Below are 11,192 nucleotides of genomic sequence, written 5' to 3' on the forward strand. Positions count from 1 at the left end.
TAATCCAGCCTAGAAGTAACAAATGCATGGACTAGTTTTTCTGCATCATTTTTAGACAGGATATTCCTGATTTTTGCAGTATTACGTAAGTGAATATCAAAGATAACTCCAAGATTCCTCACAGTGGTGCTGGAGGCCAGGGTAATGCCACCCAGAGTAACTATATCTTTGGATAATGCGTCACGGAGGTGCTTGGGTCCCAGAGCATTGACTTCCGTTTTATCTGATGCTCCATCAACGTCCGTGTTAGGTTGAATATGGAAGAAACTACAGTTTGCCTCATGTGTGGATGGAATGGCTTGTTTTAATGAGGTTTGATACATGCAGAAAATACTTAATGGCAGATTCCGCCACAAGTGAATATGAGCACATTCAAGATGAGCTGTACATTCCGATTCCTTCAGTGATTTTTTGTTGGCCCTATTTGTATCTAAAGGCTGGTTAAGCCCTGTGGTGAGGAACGAGACAGTTTTTCGTGTCTCGTTCCTATATGGAGGGTGATGATGTTGGTTATGCTTTAGCATCCACTCACATACTCGACAATTGCTGAACAACGTTGACACACGGTCCTTGTCTTATCCACCACTTTCCTGCCTGTACTACTCTATCTGACTGGGATCTTAAAGAGTCCTGCGGGTCCTTCAATTCTTGTGGGTTGCCACCACTCGCCATATGCTAGGCTACTCGTTCATATTAGTGTGCTACTAGCTCTTACTCACTCACTGGACAGGGGACGGACCTCGGCTAAAGGCTGCATAACTTCAGAGGTAAAACGGGGCTACAGATTAGGTGTCCCTAAGAAACGTGTAACTCACAGTAGTTCCGCATTACAAGTTTTAAGTTTTATTTGTTTTTATACCATGTAAATTCTTGTACTGAACCGAGAAGCCCGTACTGTTTTGGTTCAATACGAATACATATACTTTTCCACCCCTATTATATGTTCATAAAAATTAGCAGCGTTCGGGGATCTAAAAAAAAGTACCATTGCAGCAGGGCACCGTGACAGCAGTAAATAGGGAATGGTTTGTAGGGCTGCAACAACTAATCAACGTAGTAAAATAGTTGCCAACAAATTCAGTCAACAATAAGTCATTGATTGGTTTGATCCAGCCCTGTTCTGTGCTGTCCGTCCACGTTCGGGAAGTCAAAGCAGGAATAGCTAATGTACCTATTGTAAGCTATGCTATTTTTATTCCTTTTAGTAAAATACACTTAAGTGAATTGTATTCCCTCTGGTAAACAGTTACACAATGTAAACAAAGACTTTAGCATACATATTTGGCATATATTGGGTAAGGTAAGAACGGAAAGAGTATCTCTGGTATACACTGCCTCTATCAAGGTTGGAAGTTGTAATGAAATGTTGCTGTCTATACAGCCTCCTGTTGTATTATGATCCTCAACTTTACACAATGTTATTGACTATGGATCTGACCAGTTGTAAAAGAACAACAAACCAACTGCAGGAGGTATACAATAGGTATTCCTCGAGGCCGTTAAAGTACATGTGACTTATGACTTTAATATGAAACGCTCATTTCTGGCTTAAAATTTTCTTTTGAGACTTTTGTTTTTTGTTTTATGTTAAACTTCAATAATCGTATCATATTGATAGCTGTGTTGTATTTCTGATTCATCATTAGGCTCTAAATCACATTGTCTACTTTTAAACTTCTGTGTTGACATTTGTTTGTCAGTTTACTTGAAACTGGAAGGGTCAAGGACTAAAGAGCTAGAGGAGATTGTTTTGTCACTTTTATGAACAAAAAAACTTTAACAATATTAGTTAAAATGTTTATCCTTCTCACATCTTGGACATTACAGACAATGAGTGACTTTGAGTACCTGAAGCTGCTTGGAAAGGGGACATTTGGGAAGGTGATTCTGGTCAAAGAGAAGTCGACTGGAGTACATTATGCCATGAAAATACTGCGCAAAGAGGTCATCATAGCCAAGGTAAGTAATTCAATTGTATTTATAGTATAAAATCATAATAAGAGTTATCTCAAGACACTTTACATGACATTTATATAGAGTAGGTCTAGACCACAATCTATAATTTAAAAAATCTCAGCAGTTCCATTAGTTCCCGGGTGTGGGTGTGGGTGTGCGTGTGGGTGTGCATGTGCGTGTGCGTGTGCGCGTGTGTGTGACATGTTGCCCAGCGTGAAAACTTATTCAAGCTGTATGAGTCACCTTTCACATGCCAGGGGCGGCTGTGGCTCAGTGGTAGAGTGGTTGCCTGCCAATTGGAAGGTTGGTGGTTCGATCCCCGCCCCTGCAGTCATTGTCAAAGTGTCCTTGGGCAAGGCACTGAACCCCGAGTTGCCCACGGTGCTGCGCATCGGAGTGTGAATGTGTGTGAATGTTGATGAGCAGATGGCACCTTGTACGGCAGCCCCGGCCACAGTGTATGAATGTGTGTGAATGGTGAATGTTCCCTGTAGTTGTAAAAGCGCTTTGAGCAGTTGTTAAGACTGGAAAAGTGCTATATAAATACAGCACATTTACATTTAAAATGTAGGAGAAGGGGAGGGACACTAGAGGGCAGCGTAGTACCGATGGGCGGATTTGTAGTATGGCAATATTATGTCAGACTGGAAATTTGCTGACATACACTATTATTTTTACTGTTCCTCTCACTCGTTGTGAAAATGGTACGTTTTCTTTTGCTTTTATTACATTTTTTTCATGAACCGCTTTTGCTGATGTCCTGGCAGCTAGCTCTCCTCCATGAAGAGTGAGAATACGTGAGGATGCGTGCATCTAGTGCAATAACGTGACCTTGTGATAATTTAAACTTTGAGCCCAGTTGGGTCAAAGTTTATACAAACGTTGTTTTGTTTTTAAAATGTTAAATGCAATGTTAACCTTCTGCAGATGAAGGATCGTATACGAGCAACAACAGCACCTCTGATACATATTTCAATCATTCAATCACCATAAATGACAGGAAGTTACCAATTTTTGCAGCTAAAGGCTAAAGAGCTCGCCTTTACAGCTGATTTTCTATCCAGTCTGGAACGTGTGCCTTTTTTGGGTTGTTGAGCATCAAATCCAAATTGTTACATCCAAGAGTTATCCTCTTGATGTCCATAATTGATCACGTTTTTGCTCATTTTTGCCACTAGCTGCATCTCCCATGATGCATTGCAAGTTTGTTTACGGATGTGAAGGTACGCTGTGCCTTAAATGGGCCTCCGGGGGAGCGCAAAGTGTATAGAGTGGGAAAGATAACTATCCTCCATGTCAAACTAGTCTAATGTGATCAAAGATAGTACCGTAAATTCCAGACTATAAGACACTACTTTTTTCCCCACACTTTGAACACTGCAGCCTGTACTACAACACAGCTAATACATGTTTTTTTTTTTCATGCCGCCGACAACATTTGGACTCGTAACAGTAGACCAATAAAATTGAGGGGTAGTTCACAGAGGTCCAATGAAATTATGCAAATAATCAAGCGCACTTTCACAATTACATTATTGTAAATCAGTCATTTGTACTCACCCTCATCAACATGGAAAATGCTTGAAGAATAGCATATTGCAACTGGCCGTTGAAGAAGGAAATCGAGTTGTTGCACTTAATCTTGGCATAAATGAATTGATGGTGAGACGGTGGAGACGCCAGCGTGAAGAACTGAGTCAATGCAAAATGACAACAAAAGCTTTCAGAGGTAATCCTAGCAGATGGCCCAAGCTTGAAAACATTCTTGAAGACTGGGTTAACAGACAGAGAGCAGGCGGCCGCGGTGATTCCACCGTGCAGATCAGACTGAAGGCTAAAGCAATTGCCACCTAAATGAAAATTTTAGAGGTGGGCCATCGTGGTGTTTTAGATTTATGAGACAAAAAGGCCTGTCCGTCAGGGCACGCACGACTTTGTGTCAGCTCCCTCCCGACTACAAGTAAAAACACATTCACTCAAACAAAGATAGTGGAGAATTCCATTGGGCCTGATGATATCAGAAATATGGATTGGAGTACCTTTGACGTTTGACCTGCCTCTCACTCAGACTGTTTAATAAAAGAAATGAATTGTCCATCACACTGAAAACAAGTGGCCATGCGAGAACGCATTTTACTTGTGATTTGAGCTGTACAGCATCCAGACTAAAGCTTCCACCAATGGTGATTTTTAAGCGGCTGACGTTGCCAAAGAAAAAACTTCCTAAGAGAAATCGTGGTGAAAGTCAATAATAAGATTGAATGACGGAGAGGCTAATGAAGGATTGGCTGAGAGAGTGTTATGCTAAGCGACCAGGTTTTTTTTTTTTGCAGAAAAAAAGCATTGCTTGTTATGGACAGCATGAGGGCCCACATAACAGATTCAGTGAAAGCTGCCATCAAGAGTACAAACTCAATTCCAGCTGTGATTCCTGGGGGCACCACTAAGTATTTGCAGCCACTGGACATCAGTGTGAACATTTAAAGTGGCACTGCGCGTTGAGTGGGAGGCTTGGATGACGAAACAGGCCGCATGCAAAGAGCATCTTTAACTCAAGCCTGCCAGTAGATCCTAAATGCGTGGAGCCGTGTCCCATCATCAATGAGTTTTGAAGGGCTGGACTACTGCGTGATGAAGAGGACCATGTGCGCTCAAGGGAGAGCAAAAACAAAGAGACTGAAGTGAGTGACGAGATCCTGAGGCTGTTCACTTCGGACACTGAAGAAGAGAACTTTGATTGTTTTAGTGCACAGAAGGAAGATGAAGAAAGCGATTAATGACTTTTCCTGGTAGGCTGCTGTGTATACCGGGATATATTTTTCACCAGTCGTTAGGAGATATTGGAATGTTGTTTGTGCACTGTTCAGTAAAAAAGCATACGCAACGTAATTTGTGTGTTACCAATACGTACAGTACATATATTTAAAAGTAGGCACTGTTCGAAAAAGCATTTGCAATATTTGTTTGTTACCATACGGATTAAATTAAAAGTAAAAAATCCTCACGTGTAATATCTTTCTGTGTAAATATCTTGTATTATACACACATCTTGTACAACATGGGCCAACTGCGGCTTAAAATCCAGTGCTGCCTGTACAAGTACAAAATTGATTTTCTTTCTAAAATTGGAGAGTGCGGCTTTTAATCAGGTGCGCTCTGTACTGCGGAATTTACGGAAATAGTGGACAAGAGAGATAACTATCGTTTTACAGAGGAGAATGGCGTCACTGCTTTGAGATTTGGCATATATTTGGGCCTTTTTGAAGAAATGTAAATAGTTTCTGCTTTATATGAGTTATAAAGTGTATTATGTTTATTCTTGCATATAGGAGAAGTGTTTTAGACAACACAAATGCTTGTGTAGCATTGCTGTTGGTGTAACATTAATAAATATGACATTATGTTGATTATTGTCATAAGTAAATGTCATGAGGGCAAAAGCATCTTTTTTGAAAAAATGTATGTATTTTGTTGGGATTCACGATTATGGCCAAAATGATAATCACGATTATTTTGATCAATACTGAGATCACGATTATCACAATTATTTATTGATTTTAACCCAAAGAAATGTTATAATCACATAGGCTATTTATAACTGCTTTCACATCCTTTTTATGCTACAGTCTTCTGTCTTAAGTTTGACTGTTGTATATTCACTCACACACACACACACAAATTATTTATTTTGCCAATCATTGCATAAATTTGTCAAAATGTGCTTTTTACCTATGTCTTGCTTTTCAAAGAAAGAAATTCTATTGTAATTTCAAAACTACAATTTAACAATATTTATTTAACACATTTTTTAGTGTTCAAGGTGACATTATACCAACAAAGCACAATTTTACTTAAAATAAATCAATTATTAAAATCTTTAAAAAAAAATATTTGGCCATCTTTGATTTCTTCTTTTTGAATAGCCTATATTAGGCCTATAACTGACTGTTGAAGGAATATAAAGACATTTTCATGGGTTTCACCTTACTCACAGAATGTATTATGCTTGAACCTGCATGGCATTTCATCTTGTTCACCATGGGCATTCTCCATTGTGACTAAGGTCCTCCTGCATTACCAAAGTTTGCACTGTCCTGATTACGGCCTGTGCATCATGTCTGTGTAATGTGTATGCTTGAATATTTTAGATACTTTTTTAACATTTTGTCAATGCTAATGTGATGTTTGTATACCAACAGGGCACAAAGAATTTATTCTTTGTTTAAGATGAAACTGGGCGTGTTTTCAGTGTTTCTGACAATAATCTGTTTGTTGTCAGGATGAGGTGGCCCATACAGTTACAGAGAGCAGAGTGTTACAAAACACAAGACACCCCTTCCTCACGGTAAGAACAATTGGGATCACAAATAACCCATTTTATAGAGATCTGCAGGAGGTTAGTTGGTAAATGCAATACCATATGACAAAGAGACTCACTTGAGATTTTTCTTTTCATGGTCCTCATAGTCCACCATTTAAATCCGAACTGAAATATCTCAACTTTTTTAATGGATTGCCATGATATTTGGTTTAGACCTTTGTGTTACCCCTAGAATGACTTGTAATAACCTCTGACTTTTGATGAAGTCAAAATGTTATGTCAGTTTGTCCAATTCTGCAATTACGAAATATACCCGCAAACCCCATCCCATCAACCTTAGCGATGGTTTAGTGCCAATTGGCAAATATTACCATGCTAAACTAAAAGTCATCAATACATTTTTCCAAGGGCAGAATTTTGCCTGCAGAAGCAGACATTCCTGGTGCCAGACTTCAACTCAAGTCCAGACTCAAGTCTTAAATAAAGAACATAAAATATAATAACCTAATATGCCTATTCTGTTTGATATCTTCACTTTTTTACTAAAATAATGCTATATTTTTACATGTGTTTGTGCAAACAGACTTCTAAAAACTTCTCCTTAACTAGAAAGAGATTGCAGATTACAAGAGATTTCACTGAGGAGCATTGTTGGGTTAGTTACTTAAAAAAGAGTAATGGATTACACATTACCAGTTATTTAAAAAAAAAAGAAGTAATGCCTTACTTTACAAACCAGGCCACCTGTTGACGGTTGCTACTTTAGGTCAAAGCACTCACCTAAAGTGAAACTGTCTGTAGACTGTTAACCCCTTTTCACACATATACTGTAACCCTGAAATGATCTAGATTGTATGTGACAACCCAAATAAGCAAATAACTTAAATTGGACATCAAACAGACTTCACACTACAAGCTTCCGAGGACAAGCCATCTGACTGTCAGTTGTAGTGTTTTTGGGACAAAACATGGTTTTTAAAACTTTGCTGCTGCGTTCCCGAATTTCTCTGTGATAATGATGCATCTACAACAAAGCCTATGATTTCACAGACAGCATGACGTCAAAGTCAGAAGCTACTCAACTGAAGATGTAAATTATTGACATTAAGGGAGCTACCCTATGATTTTCTTACTATTCTATGATGTAAGCAGCCTGTATTCAGCTTAAATAATTTGTATGTCTGAATTAAAATTTTAAATCTTCCTTGACGTAAAAAAATGTAGTTTTTGCATCTGGAACGTGCTCATTAGTTTGCAAGTGAGTGCTGAGATAGTGTAATTAGTGCAGAAATCTACCATATGTAATTTGTGATTATATTTTTCCTGCAGACACTGAAGTATGCCTTCCAAACCCACGATCGACTTTGTTTTGTAATGGAATATGCCAATGGAGGCGAGGTGAGACCTCATGTGTACACGTCACAGTCACATAGAGATACACTGATGTCCCTTGAAGTCAGCAGCTTGCTGTGCACACTCAAACAGCTTCTGTAAAAGGTGAAGAAGTGTAGAAATGTTTGACTCCATCTGCTCTCGCCTCTTACAGCTCTTCTTCCACCTTTCACGGGAACGAGTGTTCACCGAAGACCGGGCACGCTTCTATGGTGCTGAGATTGTGTCGGCGCTCGAGTACCTCCACTCACGTGACGTTGTTTATCGTGATCTAAAGGTAAATAATCCCATCAGTTGTAATACATATCAATACAAGGTTTACAGTATATCATCACTTCCAAAAAGATGTGATGATGAATTCTCATTTTAGATTTTACTATGATGTTTTAATCAGTTCCATAAAGAAGTCTTTAGTTAGAATAGAATTTAAGCATACATCAACCAAATTAAAAACTTTTTAAAGAAACTACCGACATTTTACTCCTGGCTTCTAATAAATAGTCAATTGGTGCTGCTGAGGGGAAATGCAACATTGATTTTTAATTTTTAAGTCTGAAAATTATGTCCAACCAACAATGAATGACCAGAGTTGTTCCTTTCCCTGATATACCAATGAGCAGCAACATAAAGCATAATGCTTCTTTGTTTCATCATACAGTGAGGGAAAAATGTATTTGTTCCCCTGCAGATTTTGTGCATTTGCCCACTGACAAAGAAATGATCAGTCTATAATTTTAACGGTAGATTTCTTTGATTAGTGACACAAAATAACAAAAAAGTCTAGAAACACGCATGTCTAAAATTTAAATAAATTGATTTGCATTTCAATGAGTGATATATGTATTTGACCCCTCTGCAAAACATGAATTAGTACTTGGTGGCAAAACCCTTGTTGGCAATCACAGAGGTCAGACGTTTCTTGTAGTTGGCCAACAGGTTTGCACACATCTCAGGAGGGATTTTGTCCCACTTGTCTTTGCAGATCTTCTCCAGATCTATAAGGTTTTGAGGCTGACGTTTGGTAAACCAAACCTTCAGCTGCCTCCTCAGATTCCTAGAGGATTAAGATCTGGGGACTGGCTAGGCCACTCCAGGACCTTAATGTGCCTCTTCTTGAGCAACTTCTTTGGTGCCCTGGCCATGTGTTTTTGTTCATTGTCATGCTGGAATACCATTCCATGACCCATTGCCAATGCCTTTGCTGAGGGATGGAGGTTCTCCCCTAAGATTTGACATTACATTTGTCCCGTCCATTGTCCCTTTGATGCGGTGAAGTTGTGACAAGAAAACCCCCAAAGCATAATGTTCCACCTCCATGTTTGATGGGGGGGATGGTGTTCTTGGGGTCTTGTGCAGCATTACTCCTTGTTCAAACACGGCGAGATGAGTTGATGCCAAAGAGCTCAATTTTTAAGCACTTCTGTGCCTTTATGCAGTCTCACAGAGCCAGCTACAGACTCTTACCCCCCTCTTACACTGTAACCCTGAAATGTTCTAGACATCAACCGGAGGAGCTGTATGTGAGAACCCAAATATTACAGTTAAAGTACGGTATTGCAGATGTATATGTAAACAATTGGTACTGTAAATAAACAGTCAGCAGTGCAAATTGATATACCAGTCAAGGTAAGTAGTGCAAGATGCAGATATAAACAGTTTCTACTATAATAAGAGTCAGCAGTGCAGGTCAACATCATAGTATTGCAGACAACAAAATGGTGGCAGGTGTAAGGAGGGAGAGGAGAGTCTATCAGTATATGAGGGGAGTGGGTTCAATGAGGATTAGAGTTCAATAAAAGGACAGCTCTGGAGAAAAAACTGTTCTTTAGTCTGCTCGTCCTGAAACGCCTGCTAGAGGGCAGGAGAGAAAACAGTCTGTGGCCTGGGTGAGAGGAGTCCTTAAGGATGCTGCGAGCTCGATGCAGACAGCATTTCCTCTGGATGTGCTCAATGGCGGGTAGTAGAGTCTCAGTGATGCGCTGGGCGGTTTTCACCAGGTGCAGTGCCTTGCTCCCATACCACACTTTTGCACAGTTGGTCAGGATGCTTTCTATTGCACAGCGATAGAAGTTCACCAGGATAGTCGAGGAAAGCTGATTCTTCCTCAGTGTCCTCAGGAAGAAAAGGCGTTGGTGAGTCTTCTTGACCAGGCAGGAGGTGTTGGTAGTTGAATCAAACATCAACCAGACTTCCAACTACAAGCTCCCCATCCATCTGATTGTGTCTGGCTTTTTTTATAGACAAAACATGGTTTGTAAAACTTTGATGCTGTTTTCCCAAATTCCTCTGTGATAATGATGCATCAATATGTGAAACCCCCTATTGGCCAATTTCAAGATAATTTTAAAACTTAATTAAACATACAGTTGTGTTCAAAATAATAGCAGTCCCACATCACTAACCTCATAAATCACATTCATGGTAGCAGTGATATTTCTTCATGGCAAGTAATTTAATATAAATGTTGTAGAGTCATAGAAAACCAACAGACCCAACAGTCATGAAGTGCATGCTGCTCATTTTATGCAATGGAATCTTTAATTGAAAGGGGCATGTTCAAAATAATAGCAGAGTTGTGTTCAATTAGTGAGGTGATTGATTCTGTAAAGAAACAGGTGTCAATTATGGCCCATATTTAAGGAGCATTTTAACACTGAAATACTAAATGTGCTTTTCTTTTCTCCTGAGGAACAGCAGACTTTGATTAAAAAGTTGATTGGAGAGGGGGAAAGATTTAAAGAAGTGCAGAAAATTGTAGGATGCTCAGCCAAAATTATTTTAAATGCCTTGAAATGGCATCCAAAGCCTGAACGACGCGGGACAAAATGTAACTACCATTTAAATGTATCTAAGAATAACCAAAATGGCAAAGGCTCAGCCAATGATCAGCTCCAGGAAAATCAAAGAAGACATAAAGTACTGATACTAAATTTTGTGGACCGATGAGAGCAAAGTTGTTCTTTTTGGGTCTAGGGGCCACAGACAGTTTGTCCGATGACCCCCATGCACTGAATTCAAGCCGCAGTACACTGTGAAGACAGTAAAGCATGGTGGTGCGAAAAATCATGTTATCGGGATGTTTCTCATACTGTGGTGTTGGGCCTATTTATCGCATACCAGGGCTCATGGATCAGTTTCAATACATAAAAATACTTGAAGCGGTTACGTTGCGTTATGCTGAAGAGGAAATGCCTTTGAATGGGGTCTTTCAGCAACACCATGACCCAAAACACACCAGTAAGCGAGCAAAGTCTGGACCTCTAGCCCCTAGAGCCCTTGTGGGGGTGACATTAAAAATGCAGATTATGTGGCAAAACCCAGTAATGCAGAGTAATTGTGGAATGTATTTCAATCGTCTTGGGTTAGAATACCTGTTCACAGGTGCCAGAATTTGGTCGACTCCATGCAACACAGATGTGAAGCAATTCTCAGAAATAATGGTTATACAAGTAAGTATTAGTACAGTGATTCAAAGTATTGCAAACCTTTGAGACATTTTTCAGTTCATACAGTAATGCATTCA

At 39.5% G+C, this 11,192-nt stretch overlaps 1 protein-coding gene across 1 annotated transcript in view; it reads left to right on the top strand.

The window, feature by feature from the left end:
- The window catches only part of LOC117955971 (RAC-beta serine/threonine-protein kinase-like), a 21,173-nt gene extending 12,322 nt beyond the window's left edge, over positions 1–8,851 (top strand). The window contains exons 6-10 of the mRNA XM_034890779.1: positions 1,828–1,959; positions 6,236–6,301; positions 7,607–7,675; positions 7,824–7,965; positions 8,652–8,851. Of these exons, the coding sequence (XP_034746670.1) occupies positions 1,828–1,959; positions 6,236–6,301; positions 7,607–7,675; positions 7,824–7,965; positions 8,652–8,851 (609 nt within the window). The remainder of the gene's footprint in view (positions 1–1,827; positions 1,960–6,235; positions 6,302–7,606; positions 7,676–7,823; positions 7,966–8,651) is intronic.
- The last annotated feature ends 2,341 nt before the right edge of the window (positions 8,852–11,192 follow it).

This window comes from Etheostoma cragini, chromosome 13, assembly GCF_013103735.1.
Source record: "Etheostoma cragini isolate CJK2018 chromosome 13, CSU_Ecrag_1.0, whole genome shotgun sequence".
Lineage (NCBI taxonomy): Eukaryota > Metazoa > Chordata > Actinopteri > Perciformes > Percidae > Etheostoma > Etheostoma cragini.